General features: G+C 48.7%; 1 protein-coding gene and 2 pseudogenes across 2 annotated transcripts; all 3 read right to left on the minus strand.

Annotated features, from left to right (window-relative positions):
- Positions 1–13,336, minus strand: part of LOC125546504 (putative E3 ubiquitin-protein ligase SINA-like 6) — a 28,561-nt pseudogene extending 15,225 nt beyond the window's left edge.
- A 2,143-nt stretch (positions 13,337–15,479) lies between these two features.
- On the minus strand, positions 15,480–19,182 carry LOC125547670 (putative E3 ubiquitin-protein ligase SINA-like 6; annotated as a pseudogene). The gene is made up of 3 exons (XR_015617969.1): positions 18,261–19,182; positions 17,309–18,088; positions 15,480–16,871 (listed from the first exon to the last, which is right to left on the minus strand). The product of XR_015617969.1 is annotated as a putative E3 ubiquitin-protein ligase SINA-like 6 (transcript).
- A 421-nt stretch (positions 19,183–19,603) lies between these two features.
- On the minus strand, positions 19,604–22,276 carry LOC125542399 (beta-1,2-xylosyltransferease XAX1). The gene is made up of 3 exons (XM_048705427.2): positions 21,892–22,276; positions 21,524–21,784; positions 19,604–21,211 (listed from the first exon to the last, which is right to left on the minus strand). Exons 1-3 carry the CDS (start codon positions 22,109–22,111, stop codon positions 19,992–19,994), a joined length of 1,701 nt encoding a protein of 566 aa, XP_048561384.2. The 5' UTR covers positions 22,112–22,276; the 3' UTR covers positions 19,604–19,991.
- Positions 22,277–23,590: the final 1,314 nt, after the last annotated feature.

A 23,590-nucleotide genomic window follows, 5' to 3' on the forward strand; every position in this document is an offset into this window, starting at 1 on the left:
AATATCAAAAAAATTCCTACGCACACGCAAGATCATGGTGATGCATAGCAACGAGAGGGAGAGTGTTGTCTACGTACCCTCGTAGACCGCAACGGAAGCGTTGACGCAACATAGAGGAAGTAGTCGTACGTCTTCCCGATCCGACCGATCCAAGCACCGTTACTCCGGCACCTCCGAGTTCTTAGCACACGTACAACTCGATGACGCTCCCCGGGCTCCGATCCAGCAAAGCTTCGGGGATGAGTTCCGTCAGCACAACGGCGTGGTGACGATGATGATGTTCTACCGACGCAGGGCTTCGCCTAAGCACTACAACGATATGATCGAGGTGGAATATGGTGGCAGGGGGCACCGCACACGGCTAAGGAACGATCATGTGGATCAACTTGTGTGTCTAGAGGTGCCCCCTGCCCCCGTATATAAAGGATCCAAGGGGGGGTGCGGCCGGCCCTATGGAGGCGCGCAGGAGGAGTCCTACTCCCACCGGGAGTAGGACTCCCCTTCCCTCTTCCTTGTCAAACTAGGAGAGGTGGAGGGAGAATAGGAAAGGGGGGGCGCCGCCCCTCCCTCCTTGTCCAATTCGGACTAGGGGGATAGGGGACGCGTGGCCTGCCCTGGCAGCCCCTTCCTCTTCTCCACATTAGGCCCATGAGGCCCATTAACCCCCCGGGGGGTTCCGGTAACGTCCGTGAGGGGGGGCACACCCCGGACACGCGTGCCGGGCGTTTGCAACCACCACAACACTTCCAAACTTGTGAGAGGCCGCCTACGCAAGATTTGGCGGCATGCTAGCCCCCGGAGGCCGCCGGCCACAGCCGTAGACGCGCGAAGGGCAATCCGCGTAGAGGGAATTTTTCGGATACTTCTCCATCACCAAAAATTATGAAAAAAATATTATCGTTCCTATAGCACATGTGCCCACGTCGTGCAAAAAAACTCATGATTTTATCGTGCTCCGAGTATTTAATAATATTCACACCGCATCGTTACCGCAGAATGGCTACTACCGTGTCATCGCCGTCCGTTAGGGGGGGGCACGCCCCGGAGATGCGTGCCGCCTCTTCGGACATGCCACCACACCACCCCGCATGTATGAGGGCCCGGTGCGACGCTCCGGTGGCAGTGCTACCCCCTAGGGCCCTCGTCCCGCCTAACCCTGTAGCATTTGACCACGGGATCTAGCCCTTTGACTTTGCACGGACGGGATTTGACCAGTTGACCTCTCCACCCGGTTGTGTTAGGTCAGCCCATAGGAACACTTTTGAGCAACATCCGGGCCAGACCCACAGCAAGATCCCCTCCGTGTAGACCCGACGCGTCCGTTTCCCCCCTCCAGGTGCCGGCGGCGGCGCCGTCCGTGAGGGGGGGCACACCCCGGAGACGCGTGCCGCCTCTTCAGACATGCTAGCACACCACCCCGCATGTATGAGGTCCCCGTGCGACGCTCCGGTGGCATTGCTACCCCCAGGGCCCCCGTCCCGCCTAGCCCTGTAGCGTTTGACCACGGGATCTAGCCCTTTGACTTTGCACGGACGGGCTTTGACCAGTGGACCTCCCCACCCGGTTGTGTTAGGTCAGCCCATAGGAACACTTTGGAGCAACATACGGGCCAGACCCACAACAAGATCCCCTTCGTGTAGACCCGACGCGTCCGTTTCCCCCCTCCAGGTGCCGGCGGTGGCACCGTCCGTCAGGGGGGGCACACCCCGGACATGCGTGACGGGCGTTTGCAACCACCACAACACTTCCAAACTTGTGAGAGGCCGCCTACCCAAGATTTGGCGGCATGCTAGCCCCCGGCGGCCGCCGGCCACAGCCATAGACGCGCGAAGGGCAATCCGCGTAGAGGGAATTTTTCGGATACCTCTCCATCACCAAAAATAATGAAAAAAATATTATCGTTCCAATAGCACATGTGCCCACGTTAGGGGGGGGGGCACGCCCCGGAGATGCGTGCCACCTCTTCGGACATGCCACCACACCACCCCGCATGTATGAGGGCCCGGTGCGATGATCCGGTGGCATTGCTACCCCCAGGGCTCCCGTCCCGCCTAACCCTGTAGCGTTTGACCACGGGATCTATCCCTTTGACTTTGCACGGACGGGATTTGACCAGTGGACCTCTCCACCCGGTTGTGTTAGGTCAGCCCATAGGAACACTTTGGAGCAACATTCGGGCCAGACCCATAGCAAGATCCCCTCCGTGTAGACCCGACGCGTCCGTTTCCCCCCTCCAGGTGCCGGCGGTGGCACCGTCCGTGAGGGGGGCCAAACCCCGGAGACGCGTGCCGCCTCTTCGGACATGCCACCACACCACCCCGCATGTATGAGGGGCCAGTGCGACGCTCCGGTGGCATTGCTACCCCCCCCCCCCAGGGCCCCTGTCCTGCCTAACCCTAGAGCGGTTGACCACGAGATCTAGCCCTTTGACTTTCCATGGACAGGCTTTGAACAGTGGACCTCTCCACCCGGTTGTGTCAGGTCAGCTCAGAGGGACACCTGGGAGCAACATCCGTGCCAAACCGACAGCTACATCCCCTCCGTGTAGACCCGATGCGTCCGTTTTCCCCGTCCAGGTGTCGGCGGCCGCGCCGTCCGTTAGGGGGGCCACGCCCCTGAGATGCATGTCGCCTCTTTCAACATGCAACAACTGAAGGAAATATGCCCTAGAGGCAATAATAAAGTTATTATTTATTTCCTTATATCATGATAAATGTTTACTATTCATGCTAGAATTGTATTAACCGGAAACATAATACATGTGTGAATACATAGAAAAACTTAGTGTCACTAGTATGCCTCTACTTGACTAGCTCGTTAATCAAAGATGGTTATGTTTCCTAACCATGAACAAAGAGTTGTTATTTGATTAACGGGATCACATCATTAGGTGAATGATCTGATTGACATGACCCATTCCATTAGTATGTTGCTATTGCTTTCTTCATGACTTATACATGTTCCTATGACTATGAGATTATGCAACTCCTGTTTACCGGAGGAACACTTTGTGTGCTACCAAACGTCACAATGTAAATGGGTGATTATAAAGGAGCTCTACAGGTGTCTCCAAAGGTAGATGTTGGGTTGGCGTATTTCGAGATTAGGATTTGTCACTCCGATTGTCGGAGAGGTATCTCTGGGCCCTCTCAGTAATGCACATCACATAAGCCTTGCAAGCATTGCAACTAATAAGTTGGTTGCGAGATGATGTATTACAGAACGAGTAAAGAGACTTGCCGGTAACGAGATTGAACTAGGTATTGGATACCGACGATCGAATCTCGGGCAAGTAACATACCGATGACAAAGGGAACAACGTATGTTGTTATGCGGTCTGACCGATAAAGATCTTCATAGAAAATGTAGGAGCCAATATGGGCATCCAGGTCCCGCTATTGGTTATTGACCGGAGATTTGTCTCAGTCATGTCTGCATTGTTCTCGAACCGTAGGGTCTGCACGCTTAACGTTATGATGGCAGTTATTATGAGTTTATGCATTTTGATGTACCGAAGTTAGTTCGGAGTCCCGGATGTGACCACGGACATGACGAGGAGTCTCGAAATGGTCGAGACATAAAGATTGATATATTGGATGACTATATTCGGACACCGGAAGGGTTCCGGAGAAGTATCGGATAAAACCGGAGCACCGGGGGGTTACCGGAACCCCCCGGGGGGTTAATGGGCCTCATGGGCCTAATGTGGAGAAGAGGAAGGGGCTGCCAGGGCAGGCCGCGCGCCCCCTCTCCCCCTAGTCCGAATTGGACAAGGAGGGAGGGGCGGCGCCCCCCTTTCCTATTCTCCCTCCACCTCTCCTAGTTGGACAAGGAAGAGGGGAGGGGAGTCCTACTCCCACCGGGAGTAGGACTCCTCCTGCGCGCCACCATAGGGCCGGCCGCACCCCCCCCCCCACTTGGATCCTTTATATACGGGGGCAGGGGGGCACCCTAGGACACACAAGTTGATCCACGTGATCGTTCCTTAGCCGTGTGCGGTGCCCCCTGCCACCATATTCCACCTCGATCATATCGTTGTAGTGCTTAGGCGAGGCCCTGCGTCGGTAGAACATCATCATCGTCACCACGCCGTTGTGCTGACGGAACTCATCCCCGAAGCTTTGCTAGATCGGAGCCCGGGGAGCGTCATCGAGCTGTACGTGTGCTAAGAACTCGGAGGTGCCGGAGTAACGGTGCTTGGATCGGTCGGATCGGGAAGACGTACGACTACTTCCTCTACGTTGTGTCAACGCTTCCGTTGCGGTCTACGAGGGTACGTAGACAACACTCTCCCCTCTCGTTGCTATGCATCACCATGATCTTGCGTGTGCGTAGGAAATTTTTTGAAATTACTGCGTTCCTCAACAGTGGCATCCGAGCCTAGGTTTTATGGTTTGATGTTATATGCACGAGTAGAACACAAGTGAGTTGTGGGCGATATAAGTCATACTGCCTACCAACATGTCATACTTTGGTTCGGCGGTATTGTTGGACGAAGCGGCCCGGACCAACATTACGCGTACGCTTACGCGAGACCGGTTCTCCCGACGTGCTTTGCACAGAGGTGGCTTGCGAGTGACTGTTTCTCCTACTTTAGTTGAACCGAGTGTGGCTACGCCCGGTCCTTGCGAAGGTTAAAACGGCATCAACTTGACAAACTATCGTTGTGGTTTTGATGCGTAGGTGAGATTGGTTCTTGCTTAAGCCCGTAGCAGCCACGTAAAACTTGCAACAACAAAGTAGAGGACGTCTAACTTGTTTTTGCAGGGCATGTTGTGATGTGATATGGTCAAGACATGATGCTGAATTTTATTGTATGAGATGATCATGTTTTGTAACCGAGTTATCGGCAACTGGCAGGAGCCATATGGTTGTCGCTTTATTGTATGCAATGCAATCGCGATGTAATGCTTTACTTTATCACTAAGCGGTAGCGATAGTCGTGGAAGCATAAGATTGACGAGACGACAACGATGCTACGATGAAGATCAAGGTGTCGCGCCGGTGACGATGGTGATCATGACGGTGCTTCGGAGATGGAGATCACAGGCACAAGATGGCCATATCATATCACTTATATTGATTGCATGTGATGTTTATCTTTTATGCATCTTATCTTGCTTTGATTGACGGTAGCATTATAAGATGATCTCTCACTAATTATCAAGAAGTGTTCTCCCTAAGTATGCACCATTGTGAAAGTTCTTCGTGCTGAGACACCACGTGATGATCGGGTGTGATAGGCTCTACGTTCAAATACAACGGGTGCAAAACAGTTGCACACGCGGAATACTCAGGTTATACTTGACGAGCCAAGCATATACAGATATGGCCTCGGAACACGGAGACCGAAAGGTCGAGCGTGAATCGTATAGTAGATATGATCAACATAATGATGTTCACCAATGAAACTACTCCATCTCATGTGATGATCGGACATGGTTTAGTTGATTTGGATCACATGATCACTTAGAGGATTAGAGGGATGTCTATCTAAGTGGGAGTTCTTAAATAATTTGATTAATTGAACTTAAATTTATCATGAACTTAGTACCTGATAGTATCTTTCTTGTTTATGTTTGATTGTAGATAGATGGCTCGTGCTGTTGTTCCGTTGAATTTTAATGCGTTCATTGAGAAAGCAAAGTTGAAAGATGATGGTAGCAATTACACGGACTGGGTCCGTAACTTGAGGATTATCCTCATTGCTGCACAGAAGAATTACGTCCTGGAAGCACCGCTGGGTGCCAGGCCTGCTGCTGGAGCAACACCAGATGTTATGAACGTCTGGCAGAGCAAAGCTGATGACTACTCGATAGTTCAGTGTGCCATGCTTTACGGCTTAGAATCGGGACTTCAACGACGTTTTGAACGTCATGGAGCATATGAGATGTTTCAGGAGTTGAAGTTAATATTTCAAGCAAATGCCCGGATTGAGAGATATGAAGTCTCCAATAAGTTCTATAGCTGCAAGATGGAGGAGAACAGTTCTGTCAGTGAGCATATACTCAAAATGTCTGGGTATAATAATCACTTGATTCAATTGGGAGTTAATCTTCCAGATGATTGCGTCATTGACAGAATTCTCCAATCACTGCCACCAAGCTACAAGAACTTCGTGATGAACTATAATATGCAAGGGATGAATAAGACTATTCCCGAGCTCTTCGCGATGCTAAAAGCTGCGGAGGTAGAAATCAAGAAGGAGCATCAAGTGTTGATGGTCAACAAGACCACTAGTTTCAAGAAAAAGGGCAAAGGGAAGAAGAAGGGGAACTTCAAGAAGAACGGCAAACAAGTTGCTGCTCAAGAGAAGAAACCCAAGTCTGGACCTAAGCCTGAAACTGAGTGCTTCTACTGCAAGCAGACTGGTCACTGGAAGCGGAACTGCCCCAAGTATTTGGCGGATAAGAAGGATGGCAAGGTGAACAAAGGTATATGTGATATACATGTTATTGATGTGTACCTTACTAATGCTCGCAGTAGCACCTGGGTATTTGATACTGGTTCTGTTGCTAATATTTGCAACTCGAAACAGGGACTACGGATTAAGCGAAGATTGGCTAAGGACGAGGTGACGATGCGCGTGGGAAACGGTTCCAAAGTCGATGTGATCGCGGTCGGCACGCTACCTCTACATCTACCTTCGGGATTAGTATTAGACCTAAATAATTGTTATTTGGTGCCAGCGTTGAGCATGAACATTATATCTGGATCTTGTTTAATGCGAGACGGTTATTCATTTAAATCAGAGAATAATGGTTGTTCTATTTATATGAGTAATATCTTTTATGGTCATGCACCCTTGAAGAGTGGTCTATTCTTATTGAATCTCGATAGTAGTGATACACATATTCATAATGTAGAAGCCAAAAGATGTAGAGTTGATAATGATAGTGCAACTTATTTGTGGCACTGCCGTTTAGGTCATATCGGTGTAAAGCGCATGAAGAAACTCCATACTGATGGACTTTTGGAACCACTTGATTATGAATCACTTGGTACTTGCGAACCGTGCCTCATGGGCAAGATGGCTAAAACACCGTTCTCCGGTACTATGGAGAGAGCAACAGATTTATTAGAAATCATACATACAGATGTATGTGGTCCGATGAATGTTGAGGCTCGTGGCGGATATCATTATTTTCTCACCTTCACACATGACTTAAGCAGATATGGGTATATCTACTTAATGAAACATAAGTCTGAAACATTTGAAAAGTTCAAAGAATTTCAGAGTGAAGTTGAAAATCATCGTAACAAGAAAATAAAGTTTCTACGATCTGATCATGGAGGAGAATATTTGAGTTACGAGTTTGGTGTACATTTGAAAAATTGTGGAATAGTTTCGCAACTCACGCCACCCGGAACACCACAGCGTAATGGTGTGTCCGAACGTCGTAATCGCACTTTACTAGATATGGTGCGATCTATGATGTCTCTTGCTGATTTACCGCTATCATTTTGGGGATACGCTCTAGAGACGGCCGCATTCACGTTAAATAGGGCACCATCAAAATCCGTTGAGACGACACCTTATGAACTATGGTTTGGCAAGAAACCAAAGTTGTCGTTTCTGAAAGTTTGGGGCTGCGATGCTTATGTGAAAAGGCTTCAACCTGATAAGCTCGAACCCAAATCGGAGAAATGTGTCTTCATAGGATATCCAAAGGAAACTATTGGATACACCTTCTATCACAGATCCGAAGGCAAGACTTTTGTTGCTAAATTCGGAAACTTTCTGGAGAAGGAGTTTCTCTCGAAAGAAGTGAGTGGGAGGAAAGTAGAACTTGACGAGGTAACTGTACCTGCTCCCTTATTGGAAAGTAGTACATCACAGAAAACTGTTTCAGTGACACCAACACCAGTTAGTAAGGAAGCTAACGATGATGATCATGAAACTTCAGATCAAGATACTACTGAACCTCGTAGATCAACCAGAGTGAGATCCGCGCCAGAGTGGTACGGTAATCCTGTTCTGGAAGTCATGCTACTAGATCATGATGAACCTACGAACTATGAAGAAGCGATGGTGAGCCCAGATTCCGCAAAATGGCTTGAAGCCATGAAATCTGAGATGGGATCCATGTATGAGAACAAAGTATGGACTTTGGTTGACTTGCCCGATGATCGACAAGCAATTGAGAATAAATGGATCTTCAAGAAGAAGACTGACGCTGACGGTAATATTACTGTCTACAAAGCTCGACTTGTCGCAAAAGGTTTTCGACAAGTTCAAGGGGTTGACTACGATGAGACCTTCTCACCCGTAGCGATGCTTAAGTCTGTTCGAATCATGTTAGCAATTGCCGCATTTTATGATTATGAAATTTGGCAGATGGATGTCAAAACTGCATTCCTGAATGGATTTCTGGAAGAAGAGTTGTATATGATGCAACCAGAAGGTTTTGTCGACCCAAAGGGAGCTAACAAAGTGTGCAAGCTCCAGCGATCCATTTATGGACTGGTGCAAGCCTCTCGGAGTTGGAATAAACGTTTTGATAGTGTGATCAAAGCATTTGGTTTTATGCAGACTTTCGGAGAAGCCTGTATTTACAAGAAAGTGAGTGGGAGCTCTGTAGCATTTTTGATATTATATGTGGATGACATATTACTGATTGGAAATAATATAGAATTTCTGGATAGCATAAAGGGATACTTGAATAAGAGTTTTTCAATGAAAGACCTCGGTGAAGCTGTTTACATATTAGGCATTAAGATCTATAGAGATAGATCAAGACGCTTAATTGGACTTTCACAAAGCACATACCTTGACAAGATTTTGAAAAAGTTCAAAATGGATCAAGCAAAGAAAGGGTTCTTGCCTGTGTTACAAGGTGTGAAGTTGAGTCAGACTCAATGCCCGACCACTGCAGAAGATAGAGAGAAAATGAAAGATGTTCCCTATGCTTCAGCCATAGGATCTATCATGTATGCAATGCTGTGTACCAGACCTGATGTGTGCCTTGCTATAAGTTTAGCAGGGAGGTACCAAAGTAATCCAGGAGTGGATCACTGGACAGCGGTCAAGAACATCCTGAAGTATCTGAAAAGGACTAAGGATATGTTTCTCGTATATGGAGGTGACAAAGAGCTCATCGTAAACGGTTACGTTGATGCAAGCTTTGACACTGATCCGGACGATTCTAAATCGCAAACCGGATACGTGTTTACATTAAATGGTGGAGCTGTCAGTTGGTGCAGTTCTAAACAAAGCGTCGTAGCGGGATCTACATGTGAAGCTGAGTACATAGCTGCTTCGGAAGCAGCAAATGAAGGAGTCTGGATGAAGGAGTTCATATCCGATCTAGGTGTCATACCTAGTGCATCGGGTCCAATGAAAATCTTTTGTGACAATACTGGTGCAATTGCCTTGGCAAAGGAATCCAGATTTCACAAGAGAACCAAGCACATCAAGAGACGCTTCAATTCCATCCGGGATCTAGTCCAGGTGGGAGACATAGAGATTTGCAAGATACATACGGATCTGAATGTTGCAGACCCGTTGACTAAGCCTCTTCCACGAGCAAAACATGATCAGCACCAAGACTCCATGGGTGTTAGAATCATTACTGTGTAATCTAGATTATTGACTCTAGTGCAAGTGGGAGACTGAAGGAAATATGCCCTAGAGGCAATAATAAAGTTATTATTTATTTCCTTATATCATGATAAATGTTTATTATTCTTGCTAGAATTGTATTAACCGGAAACATAATACATGTGTGAATACATAGACAAACTTAGTGTCACTAGTATGCCTCTACTTGACTAGCTCGTTAATCAAAGATGGTTATGTTTCCTAACCATGAACAAAGAGTTGTTATTTGATTAACGGGATCACATCATTAGGTGAATGATCTGATTGACATGACCCATTCCATTAGCTTAGCACCCGATCGTTTAGTATGTTGCTATTGCTTTCTTCATGACTTATACATGTTCCTATGAATATGAGATTATGCAACTCCCGTTTACCGGAGGAACACTTTGTGTGCTACCAAACGTCACAACGTAAATGGGTGATTATAAAGGAGCTCTACAGGTGTCTCCAAAGGTAGATGTTGGGTTGGCGTATTTTGAGATTAGGATTTGTCACTCCGATTGTCGGAGAGGTATCTCTGGGCCCTCTCGGTAATGCACATCACATAAGCCTTGCAAGCATTGCAACTAATAAGTTGGTTGCGAGATGATGTATTACAGAACGAGTAAAGAGACTTGCCGGTAACGAGATTGAACTAGGTATTGGATACCGACGATCGAATCTCGGGCAAGTAACATACCGATGACAAAGGGAACAACGTATGTTGTTATGCGGTCTGACCGATAAAGATCTTCGTAGAATATGTAGGAGCCAATATGGGCATCCAGGTCCCGCTATTGGTTATTGATCGGAGATTTGTCTCAGTCATGTCTGCATTGTTCTCGAACCGTATGGTCCGCACGCTTAACGTTACGATGACAGTTATTATGAGTTTATGCATTTTGATGTACCGAAGTTAGTTCGGAGTCCCGGATGTGATCACGGACATGACGAGGAGTCTCGAAATGGTCGAGACATAAAGATTGATATATTGGATGACTATATTCGGACACCGGAAGGGTTCCGGAGAAGTATCGGATAAAACCGGAGCACCGGGGGGTTAATGGGCCTCATGGGCCTAATGTGGAGAAGAGGAAGGGGCTGCCAGGGCAGGCCGCGCGCCCCCTCTCCCCCTAGTCCGAATTGGACAAGGAGGGAGGGGCGGCGCCCCCCCCTTTCCTATTCTCCCTCCACCTCTCCTAGTTGGACAAGGAAGAGGGGAGGGGAGTCCTACTCCCGGTGGGAGTAGGACTCCTCCTGCGCGCTACCATAGGGCCGGCCGCACCCCCCCCTTGGATCCTTTATATACGGGGGCAGGGGGGCACCCTAGGACACACAAGTTGATCCACGTGATCGTTCCTTAGCCGTGTGCGGTGCCCCCTGCCACCATATTCCACCTCAATCATATCGTTGTAGTGCTTAGGCGAAGCCCTGCGTTGGTAGAACATCATCATCGTCACCACGCCGTTGTGCTGACGGAACTCATCCCCGAAGCTTTGCTGGATCGGAGCCCGGGGAGCGTCATCGAGCTATACGTGTGCTAAGAACTCGAAGGTGCCGGAGTAACGGTGCTTGGATCGGTCGGATCGGGAAGACGTACGACTACTTCCTCTACGTTGTATCAACGCTTCCGTTGCGGTCTACGAGGGTACGTAGACAACACTCTTCCCTCTCGTTGCTATGCATCACCATGATTTTGCGTGTGCGTAGGAAATTTTTTGAAATTACTGCGTTCCTCAACAACAACACCACCTCCCATGTATGAGGGTCCGGTACGATGCTCCGGTGGCATTGCTACCCCCCAGGGCCCCCGTCCTGCCTAACCGTGGAGCGGTTGACCACGAGATCTAGCCTTTTGACTTCCCACGGACGAGCTTTGACCAGTGGACCTCTGCACCCGGTTGTGTCAGGTCGGCCCGTAGGGACACCCGGGAGCAACATCCGGGCCAAACCCACAGCTACATCCACCGTGTAGACCCGACGCGTCCGTTTCCCCCCTCCAGGTGTCGGCGCCGTCCATGAGGGGGGCACACCGCGGACGTGAGGGGGGTCACACTCTGGAGACGGGTGTCGGGCGTTTGCAACCGCCACAAAACTTTTGTCGGCATAGCTGTTTTTGATTTTAATAAAATATAATGATCTATATTCAAAAGAACATGACCGCACATTATTAACGTGCTCGAAAAAATACAAACTATATATATATATATTCATAATATATGAAAAAAATACAAACTACATATATATTCATATGTATGTTTATATTTAACATGCTACATGTTAGTTGATATAATAATACATAAAAAAGCTTAAAAAATATATATGAAAAAAAAGTCTACCTATGCCGACGGCTATGCCGTCGGCATAGAGACGGCCAGGTTTTAGGCGGCGGGCGGCGTGCCGCGGATCGCTGACGTGGCAGATATGCCGACGGCAGCCGTCGGCATATGTTTTTGAACGGTGCGGCCCGGATCGGTGATGTGGCGTGCGGACCTATGCCGACGGCCCCCCGCCTTGGCCGTCGGCATAGCTCTGACGACGTTAGCCGCTCGTCAACAGCGGGGTGGCCGGGCCCACCACTATGCCGACGGCCCTTGTAAGCCGACGGCAGCTGTCGGCGTACTTGCAGATAGGCCGACGGCCGTTCTATGCCGACGGGTGCCGTCGGCTTAGCTCCGTCTAACCCGACGGCCTGGATACGCCGACGGCTAGGACCAGGCTGTCGGCATATCTCCGAGGAACCCGACGGTGGCCGTCGGCATTGTTTTGGCCGTCGGGGTAGCACCCTGTTCCGGTAGTGAATGGTCAAGGAGGGCATCTGTTGCCCCTGCAAAGCTGCAGCTGGACCCCGGGCAGAAACATGGAGTGTTCGGGCATGCCTTTTCGTGTTCATCTTTCTGGTAGTAAGTGAGCTTCTCAGTGCATCCATATTTGGCATTGGAGCAAGGGACCGCGACCGATTCCATGAGACGCTCCATCCCTAAACAGCGCTGGAAGGTAGTTTCAGCGGAGCATAAGTGACACTTGTTGCGCACGAGCTTCGGACGGCAAGAGGAGCATATGAAATGCCCCACAGAACACTGGGACAAACAGGAAGGAGCATAAGTGAGAGAAACTTTTTTAACGGAAATAAGTGTTGAATGAAGTACTACAATAGCAACATGATAAGTCAAGTACCACATAAAATTATGCAACTATTCATGTAGGGGCTCGTGTTGGTCCATGCGACATGCTAATCTGTAAGTCTGAACTTGTGAAGTTTTAGTGTGATCGATATACAACTCCAAAGGGGAGCAGACCAAACATAATGCTATTAGAGATGTAATATATCATCTGCCCCTGATCCATAATTCCATATATAGCCTACTAGGGAACAGCTGCGGGCTAGAAATCGGTGTGCATAACTGCTAACAGTTTCAGTCTCGATCAAACTCTTAGTGTCCTAATTAATTCTCTACGAAAACGAGATCTCAGCGACTCCATTCTGTGCTTTCACAATAAACTGTTTTTAGCAACAAGTAGCCTTCTATCCAATGGTTATTTAATCATAATTTTCTGTTTCATCTGAACTTTGAGAGACAGATAACTAAATATATGCACATGTATGTACCGATATATGGGAGGTCGGAGGGGATGAAAGCAGACGGGGCAGTCGAGGGCGTCCATCCCCATGCTGACATTCTGCCTCTTGCCGCTGCTCTCCCCCTCAGCTGGGGCTCCTACTCGTCTCTTGCTAGAGGCACCAGCATCCATCGCCACCAAAACTCGCTTCTCCTCTCACTGACATATATAGGCAGAATGTGGACGTGGAAGCTGGAGAGACGAGAGCCCATCCGTATTCCGAGATGATAATTAGGCAATGGTACCGAGGAGGAAACTGGTTCGCTTTCACATGGAGAGAAAACCAGGTTGAGGTCCTCCTTGTTGACTGTGCCCTTGACCGCCCATTGCTAGCATACATGTACTCCGAGGGCGTGCAATCAGGTACTTTTTTTAGGAAACTTTTAATCTACTCAAATGATAAATGCCACATGATGTGGCACGAAGCACGAAACACTCCGGCATGACGTTTTTTTACAACTAAAGTTCCATTCGAAAAGAAAAAAACAAACCAAAAAAAAAACCTGAAACTTGTCATCCAAAAAGAAAGTTACCAACTAAAAGTTCCTACGTTCGCATAAATAGGTTCGATCAGATAGTGCTCTTGCCATCAAAAACATTTAAAATTGTCATATGTTCATGCCACACATGTGGCACTTATCAAGGTCCTTAATCTATTCATCAAACATCAAGGTATTATAAAGAACACCAAAAATAACAAAAAATATGTTTAGGTCCGTAGACCATCTAACGAGGACTACAAGCACTAGAGCAAGTCAAACGTGTGCCACCATCATCACCCCTCCCTCACTAGAACATAACAAACCTTATTGTAGTTAGGGGTGGAAACGGATCATATGCGGATCAGATAGTGCTCTTGCCACTTTCGTTTTCATATTTTCAAAACGAATACAAATGTTATCAGATACGGATGTGGCTCGGATGTTATTCGAATACAGATACATATCGGATGTTATTTTCAAATACAGATACATATTGGATGTTTTCCTGATTCGAAACGGATACAAATAATAGCGGCATATTGCTTAAGTAAATTAGTCGATAGCTATGTGACATGAAATAATCAACTTGTGACATATAATAAGCCAATGATAAATAGGTTTAAGAATAAATATTATAGGAATGAATAATAATTTCTAAGTTTAATCATACAAAGAGTAACATTTGACCACTTACTTAGCTTTTGTGTTGGATAATTGCGATATTGGGGCTAGAATTTTCAAAGTTACCTGCCATAATCTTATTCGGATACGGATAGATCCACTTCCATATCCATATTTGTGTCAAAATTTCATACCATTTTTTATTTGTTAAATAATTTCGGATACAGATAATTCCATTTCCATTTTGATTCGGATGCGGATGTTTCGGATACGAATGGGCATTTTTTCGAATATGAATATCAAATATTTTGGATTATGCGCTACCACTTTCCACCCCTAATTATAGTAGACAATCAACAAATCGTTGTGCTAAGGCCCCATGTTCCACTGATGATGAGAAGCGCAGATCGGAAGGGTCCAACATGTAAACACACGAACAAAGATGAACGAATATCGTATCCATTCAGATACACTGAAGTAAAATACCGAACGAATCCCGCAAGATCCGCTAGAGACACACCTCCACGCGCCCTTCGATGATGCGAGATGCACCGCCGGGACGGGAGCTAGGCGGGGAGAACCTTATTCCACCCTTCAAGAAGTTGCCGCCGCCTCGCCTTTCTGTGTAGGATACAAACCCTAAGCAAACTAGAGAAACACCTAAAAAGGAAGTATGAGTCCTACAGCCAGCAAGAGTCGAGACCCACCGCGCCTCCATGGCCCTATGGCCAAAGGAGAGGAGGCAGATCGGCTGGAGGCAGGAAAACCCTAAACGCGCTTACAATTTTCATCTTTAAACGCTAAGGAACAAAAAATATGACCTTGTATCCAAGTAACAAAATTTGAAAATAAGCAAGTAAAATATTTCTTATGAACATTGTAACATATTTTACTTGTTTCAAAGTTTAAAAGGTACTCCCTCCAATCCAAAATAAGTGTTGCGGTTTTGAACTAAGGTTAGTTCAACCTTAGTTCAAAACTGCGACACTTAATACGGATCCGAGGTTAAGGATGAAACAGTGACCCACTATTATGCTTTACCTTGCAATATACGTATGTATAGCTTGGTCTTTGCATGTAAAAATGCACTAAACTTTTAAATTTATGTTCACATGAGCAGTTTGGCCAATGACAGAAACTTCAAAGCATCATACCGAAAATGGCTTCCGCCCCGCTTTATAAATAAAGCCATGACCATTACAGATGAAGGATACAAACTCACCAATAGCTACAACAAGAACCAAAAACAGGGACTAAGCTAAGCCAAACTAAGCACAAAACTAAGGAAGCTAGCTAGTTCCTGGCAATAAGCCGAAGTCTTCTCGGACCGCCTCAACATGCCTTGCCAATCAGGCCACCACTCAAAGGCACAAAACACACAACAAGCCAGGTGAACAAGAAACCCTCCGTTTGACGGAGGAAGGGCCAATAAACGACGCCTCCAAGGAGGGGATCGGCGTCGCAGACGTCGTCGCCGCCGCCTTCAGAGCATCATACAACAGAGGTTTCATCATTCAGCAAAACAAAATGCTCATTTAGAAATCCACATGCATTTTCAACATGATTTCACAATTTCCACAACGTCAAACATCTGGTCCAGCAACTCCCGAACCAGAAAAACGTTACTTCTTGTTTCAAAAAGAAAAAACGTTACTTCTCTCCCTACAAACTCACGTATTGAAGCATGAACTGACGTACTACAACAGAATGCACTTCATCAGAACTACTACGATGCTAGAAGAGTCTGAGGTCATAAAGCCTCTTAACAACATATATATGTATGTCCTGAAACCCAAACAGTGAAAGCCGCGGAGAACGAGAAGTCCGCACTGAACCTTGCGCCTTCATGCACCGTGTACTGGCTTCAGACATATGGGCAGACGCAGCTTTTCTTTAGGATCTTCAATGGACATTGTACTGTAAGCAAGACACCCTTTCCATCATCATCAGCTACGTCGTCCGTGGGCAGGATTATGTACCTCTTTGGTAACCCACCAGAGAGTGACGAGCTTGCTACCTTGTAAATTGAACTCTAATAATACTCGGTCATTGAGCAATGGTAGGACATTTGACATTTGAACTTGGAGTCTGTAGCTTTAGGTCGGACACCGTCAGGTTGGACGCAGACGAGGGAGATGCCATGCCCAAATGGCTCCACCACAACATTGAGTAACAAAATCCTGCTTGTCTTTGGTACAGAGAACGTGCAAGCCTGGGTGTACGTGGAACTCAAGCTCCCTGGAGTATCTGATGGTCGTATGCGGCCGCTTGTGCACGGAGGCGAAATGGTCAAGAAGGGCGGCCGTTGGCCCCGCAAAGCCACAGTTCAACTCCGGGCAGAAGCATGGAGCGTTTGGGCATTCCTTCTCGTGTCCTTCTTTCTGGTAGTAGGTGAGCTTCTCTGAGCATCCATATTTCGCATTGGAGCAAAGAACCATGACTGATTCCATGAGACGTTCCATCCCTAAACAGCGCTTGAAGGTAGTTTCAGCAGAGCATAGGTGACAATTGTTGTGCATGAGCTTGGGACGGCAAGACGAGCATATGAAATGCCCCACAGAACACTGTGGAACAAACAGGAAGGATTAACCAGGTCCTCGTGTTAGAATAACTTTTAACAGGAATAGAAGTTGAAGTACTGCACAGCAACATGACAAGTTACTACCACACAAAAATTATGTGAACACAATGCTATTAGAGAGGCACTATATCATCCACCCCTGATCCATACCCTAGCTAGGGAACAACTGTCGACTAGAAAACGGTGCACATTGTTGCTGACAGTTTCAGTCTCGATCAAACTACCGGTGTCCTAAGTCTGTACACACACAAAAAAAAAGCGACCATAGGCCATAGCTACTCCCTTCCATGCTGTCACAAGAAACTGTTTCTTAGCAAGTAAGCATTATATCCAACTACAGATAATCAATTTTCCTTTCAAATTTTATCTGAGATTCAGGCTCTACCAGAGACAGGTAAAAATATATGCACATGGGAGTACCTGATATATGGGAGGCCTGAGAGGATGAAAGCAGACGGGGCAGTCGAGGGCATCCATCCTCTTGCCGCTGCTCTCCCCCTCTCCCCGGGCTTCTACTCGTCTCTTGCTCGAGGTACCACTACCACCATCCATCGCGAAAACATAAAATAGAACACCTGCACCCAGGCCCTCCCTATCTAGACATCCATTCTGCGCATCGCGATTCGTGCAATGCATTTCTCTTTTTTGTTTCTCTCGCATAAAACATGTTTTGAAGTTCAAACCTTTGCAGCGTAGCCGAGTTTTCTATATAGAATCTAGGATAAATCTTTCAGATTTTTTTGTCAAATATAAATATACAAATTATGATTTTCTAGATTAAAAATTTATATTTTGTATATTTATGTTTGACAAAAAATTCTGAAAGATTTATCCTAAATTCTAGATAGAAAGCTTTGCCACGATGCAAAGGTTTGAACTTCAAGACATGTTCTATGTGAGAGAAACAAAAAAGAGAAAATTTCATATACAAAGTTAGTTGTGTTGCACAGATCTTAAAGCAATATTGTACAGGCAGGATAGCAGGGCCCGGGTGCAGATGTTCTAAAAATCCACACTCCCATCCATCGCCACCAAAACTCAAGTTACCGGTACTACCTTGCTTGATATTCCAATTGCATGCGCAACAGAGCTCCACGCCTATCGATCAATCACAGCGTCACCAATCCATTCCCCTGTTTCACGGCGCATACTGATAATAAGAGTCACTGACTGAAGTGACAATGGCTTCATGTGTTCCTCCTAAACAACAATACAGAGAGCGTGCAATTCACACACAGGGTGAAATCTGTTCAGTGCGTCTACCAGTTTTCTTGATCAATTCAGCAGAGAGCAGAGGACGATGCATATAGCAAGCAGTAAAAGGGGAGAGATTTATTTCTTCCCGTGGGATGGAATTGAAATGTAGCGGTACCTGAGATGCTTGTCGTCGTCCGACCCGACCCGAGGTTTACCCGCTACTGGAACTAGTCGCCATGGCCGGCCTCGGGGTCGTGGTCTCCTGGTGGCGGCGCCATCGGCGGTGAGGTGGGCGCCCCGCCGGCGACACTCTCTCCGGAGGGGAAGAAGGGATGGGGAAGGCCGCTGCTCCCTCGCCGACTGGGCGCTAGCGCGCTCTGATCTGAGCCCGAGGAGAGCAGGGGAGAGAGGCGAGAGATGGAGTGGGAGGAGGAGGCGACGGCGACGGCGAGACGACGGCGGCGGAAGAGTGGGGCGACGGACTGACGGAGGTGCGGTGTCAGAGGAATGGTGGGCTGGGCCAGCGGGCTTTACACAACCTTTGCTTCATTTTCATGGGTATGGGCTGGGTCAGGACCGCTCAAAATCTCAAAAAAAAAAAAACGAACCACTAAAAACAATTTACGACCATGAAGAACCCATAAAAAAAATACCTACCACCATTGAGAGGTTAGTCGGCCTAGCAAGAAACCCTAGCCGTCGTCACACCAATCATCCATGCTGGCCTGCCCCAACCCTTTGATCGTCACCTCGGTGCCCGTCCGTCGCATGGTGATATCCTCTTGGTTATGTTTTGGTGTCACAGCAAGATCGTGATTAGAAGTCACCTAGTTTCAATTTCGTCTCTATGGCGGTCAGTGTGGCGTTTGGGAGTTTCTGTCCCCCACCGTTTTCGCGGACAATGAATTGGTTACTTGTATTGTCCATGGGTGTTGTTTCACGGGCATCGCCGGGGACAATATCATCCTCTTCAAGAGCCTCTTCTTTGAAACTGAAGGCTCAGATATGTCAACTACAGATGGACAAATAGGTAAAATGTTAAGTTCTTTGGAAATGCAACTATAGTTCTTTTTTTGGTGTTGAATGACTTTTATATATCCCCCCTCCCCCCCCCCCCCCCCCCCCCCCCCCCCCCTCTCTAAACTGCCTATTACCCACTTCTATGTGTTACCGGAGGTCCCATTGTTGGGGGTTTCAGGCCTACTTCAGTTGATTTCCGGGTGAGTCTAATGCTCATGGACTCATTCGAAATTCATCTGGAGCTTCGACAACTCAGGTCATTTGGATCCTTTGTTGAGTTCTTAGAGCTCTTGGACTCATTCAGAGGCTGCAGAGATCTTTGAAGTATAACAAGGGCAAACACACTAAATTTTCAGGATCTTTTTTGGGTGGAAGGGGAGGATTCTCTCTCGGATTATTTTTGTGTATCGAATATCTTAGTTATAGCAATTAATTACCGCATTTGCGTCCTTTGCATACCCCCCTCTTTATAATATGATTTTTGCGTCCTTCCCAAAATTGACTACGCGCATCCCAAACATGATGCTCCTACTCTTTCATAGAGACAAGGACATTAGCAACACAGTAGTGGCTTTTTCCCGGGTGTTGGAGAAAGCATACATGATCCTTCCATTTACAGTAGCAAGGACAATTGCACAACAAGACGATCCACTAGTGCAGGTTCCTTGAATCCTCAACATGACAGAAACAACCGTCTACTTTGAAGCCTCCACTTTTGATCAGATTCAAATCATCACCCTTTCCAGCAGCAGCAGTAGTAGCAACTAGTCCTAGAATCACACCGTAGTTTGGGCTGCATTTATCCTTGTTGTGTTTGCTTGTTGTACAGTGCTTGGTGGCTGTGATGTGAGTTTACCTGGGCTGGCTGGGGAGACGATGCTGCTAGCTACTCCTGTAGCTCGTCCATGGCCTGGAGCAAGAAGGGCTGGAACCTGGTGATGTTCACCTTGACGTCCTGCTTCATGATGGTGTCGGCGAGCGCCTGCCACCCCTGTTTGTGGAGGGCCTTGGGGTCCTTGAACACCACGTGATCCCTCGGGTACTTGTCCTTGAGGCTCGTCTCCTCCTCGTCGACGTAGTACTCCACGTACCGGAGCTGCATGTCCCGCGCCGGCTGCCCGTAGAAGTTGGTCGCCATCCAGTCCATGTTCCCCCACGGCACGATCTGCAGCACCACCCCGTTGGTCGGCAGGAAGATCTGGTTGGTCAGCCCGGCGCCGTGCACGGCCAGGAGCACGTCGGCGGAGTTCACCAGGGCCGCGAACGCCGGCACGTCGTCGCCGGCCTCGGCCACGGTCACGTTGAACCCGAGCTCCGACGCAGCGGCGGCCACCTCGTCCTGGTTCAGCAGCTTGCGCGTGCCGGCGCGCGAGATGATCAGCATCCGGGGCTGCATTCCGGGCTCCGCCCCGAGCACCGCCGGCTGGTCGCGGCGGAGCCCGTAGGCGGCTCGGAGGAAGCGCGTGTAGTCCACCATGGTGTAGTTGCGCGGGTTGCGGGTCGGGTGAGGGGCGATGATGAGGTCGCGGTCGCGGTACAGGCCGAGGTACCCGCGGGAGAAGCAGTGCACGTCGGCGTCGGCGTCGAAGTTGATCACGTCGTAGTTGGAGAGCTTGCGCAGCAGCGGCGTGTACTTCTGCACCCACCACGGCTTGTAGTTGGTGATCAGCAGCTGCACCTCGCCTTTCAGGTGCGCCGTGGTGAGGAACAACGGGATCAGCGCGTCCGTGTTGTCGTGGAAGAAGTTGTCCGTGTAGCCGGCGACGGAGAACACCACCGCGGGGACGCGATGCTGCTTCGTGCACTGTGGCGCGGCCTCAGGGGAGGCGACAGACTTGACAGTCACCTCCACCACGGCAGGCAGGAGGAAGTCGTCGTTTCGGGCGTACGGCCGGAGCCGCTTCTCGCCCTTCTCGTCGAAGCCGCCACCGCCGGACGGGTTGATGAGGTACATGGTCTTCTGGCTGGGGCTGACACGGATGTCGCCGGACAGCTCGCAGACCGCCGGCCGCGCGTAGGGGAACCCCTCGTCCACGCCATTTTCGTCGCAGCTCATCGGACCGGCGGTGACATTGCTGCTGCTGCTGCTCTTCCTTTCTCCCTGAGCTGAAATCGCAATCAAAAGTCGCATTAGAACGCAGCAGATCTAGCAAGCACATTTCTTTCTCTACAGAGAGATGTGGCACATCTTCTTTTTCTATACAAAGGTCTAGCACATTTCTATTTCTAACAACTACTAATCCGGGGAAAATAATTAACTGAAGTGGGCAACCAAATTTTGCCCAGATTGCAGAGTACAGAGCATTGAATCTCTGAAAGAGGTTGCCTGCCTACCTGGGATTGATAATTTTGCTCTGCTTTCCTTCTAGTATTAATTAAGGTGCCAAGAAAAAAGAGCTCAAGAAGGGATCCCCTTACATGGCATTGGTGCCGAGGTGTCGGCCGGCGCCGGCGCCTTCTCGGCGTGCTCCTTCCTGGAGACCGCGTCGGGCACCCCGGGCTCTCGAGAGCCGGCCGTTCCCGGGGCCTTCTCCGTCAGATCGACGCGATCCACGGCGCTGCCGTTCCTGCCGCCAGTAAATGCGGGTTCTTCGGGCGCACGCGGAGGGGCGGCCACCGCCCCCGGCGCCGACGAGGAGGAGGACGGCGGGGCGTTCTGGAGCAGGGCCGAGGTGGTGGCTGGCGGCGGAATCAGCAGCAGCAAAGCAGTAATTGTTAGATCGAATCGAATGTGGTACCGCACAATAGAGCTGAGTAATTGGTGGATCGGGACGGAGGGCACGCACCGAAGACGGGGGAGTAGACGGCGTAGAGCTTGGCGAGGGAGACGTAGGTGAGGAGCGCGAGGCAGCAGCCGGCGAGCAGGCCGGCGCCGAGCTTCCTGGGCTCGATCTTGGCGCCGGAGGCGAAGAAGGCCCGGATGAGCCGCGGCGGCGCCGGCCTCCGCTCCCCCGGGCCCGCGCCCGGCAGCTTGGACGGCCGCGCGTACGCGGTCGTCGACGCCATCGTCAGGCAGGCAGGCAAGCAAGGATCTGTCGGCAGTGGCACTCGAAGGAGGGGAGAGTGAGAGAGGCTGGCTGGATGTACTCCGTGGAGAGAGAGAGGTAGAAGAAGAGGTGGTAGGTTGGTGGAAGTGGAAGTGGGGGTGGCGGGGAGCGCGTGGGGGATGGGAAGGGATTACGGGGAAAGCTCCGGTGACCGACCGTGCGGGTGGGGCGCCGCGCTGTGGTGATGTGGCGGTGGCCTTTTCCCACTGACATGACACGCGCTCGCGCTGCCGGCGTTTGACTCACGTGGCCCGCAGCACCGACAGGAATTCTGCCGTGCCCCAAGGAAAACGCCGAGCGGGCCGGTGCGGTGCGCCGCCGTGCTGCCGCCGCGTCACGACGAGCAGAGCAGAGCGCGTCCGTTGCCGACGGAGGTGTGGTAGAGCCCTCGATAGGGACTCACGCAAAATGTTATACCGACATCCTATTATCCTCTTCTCAATGCACATTTAATTGAGAGAAAAGTCTGAAATAAACCTTGAATTCATACTCTCATTCTTAAATCAAACCTTGAACTCAAAATCCCAGGAATTGACATATGTACTTTCTAGTCCCAGTCAATCCCGGTTGATTTCTGCCAAAAGGGCAACCCCGACTGGGATCACACACATGTCTAACTGACCACATGGGCCTGCACGTCATCTCCAACTTCTTCCAACAGTGATTCCCTGGAATCATGGTGGCCCTAGGGCGAATGAGGTATTAGAGGGCAACGTAAATAATCTCACCAGTATATATTGCATATCACGAAAATCATTATAAAGGTATAAAAAATCAAAAATATAATTTTATTAGCAAATAAAACCTTAGTACACCATGTATATGTGATCACATGATGCAAATGCTAATTATGAGATACATATAGTTAACAATAAATAACTATAGAATAAATATAACGTGTGTGTGTGTGGGGGGGGGGGGGGGGGGGATGCCCCTTGTGTACCCCATAACGGTTTTGAATATATGGTCTGCAAATCACATTTTGTATAATTATTAGAGGCAAATCGAATTCCGACGCATATTATTCATTGTTGTGTAAGCAGAATTAGAGGCATACCTTAGCGCCGCCGGCCGCCAACAACGTTATATGATGGAGCACCATGCTGTGGCAGATGGAATGATTAATCGAAGCTAGTACACCATACAATCCCGGACACAATATATTGAGCACCATGCTTTAATCTTGTACTGTAATTTCAGCAGTAATGATAACGAAATTACATTGAACATATAAACAATGCCGATGCGAGATGAATCTGGCTTTCATATTGTACTACCTACTGAGTATGCCTGCATAACAATGATAACGAAATTACAAAGAACGTCGAAATTACATCTTGTACTACCTGCATATCTGCTGCATCTGCACCGCGAGATGAATCTGGCTCGAACGTTTTACCTCGCTGGCGATTTTTCACAGCCCTGTCAAACATCTAGC

Source organism: Triticum urartu, chromosome 3A (assembly GCF_056163025.1).
Source record: "Triticum urartu cultivar PI428250 chromosome 3A, HENAU_Tu73, whole genome shotgun sequence".
NCBI lineage: Eukaryota > Viridiplantae > Streptophyta > Magnoliopsida > Poales > Poaceae > Triticum > Triticum urartu.

Bases quoted from the DNA above. Each gene is read 5' to 3' on its own strand.
- LOC125542399 (XM_048705427.2), bottom strand. From the start codon at position 22,111: ATGGCGTCGACGACCGCGTACGCGCGGCCGTCCAAGCTGCCGGGCGCG. The intron at 21,785-21,891 runs GTGCGTGCCCTC...TTCCGCCGCCAG, and splicing joins CGTCTACTCCCCCGTCTTCG to CCACCACCTCGGCCCTGCTC. The intron at 21,212-21,523 runs GTAAGGGGATCC...TTGCGATTTCAG, and splicing joins CACCTCGGCACCAATGCCAT to CTCAGGGAGAAAGGAAGAGC.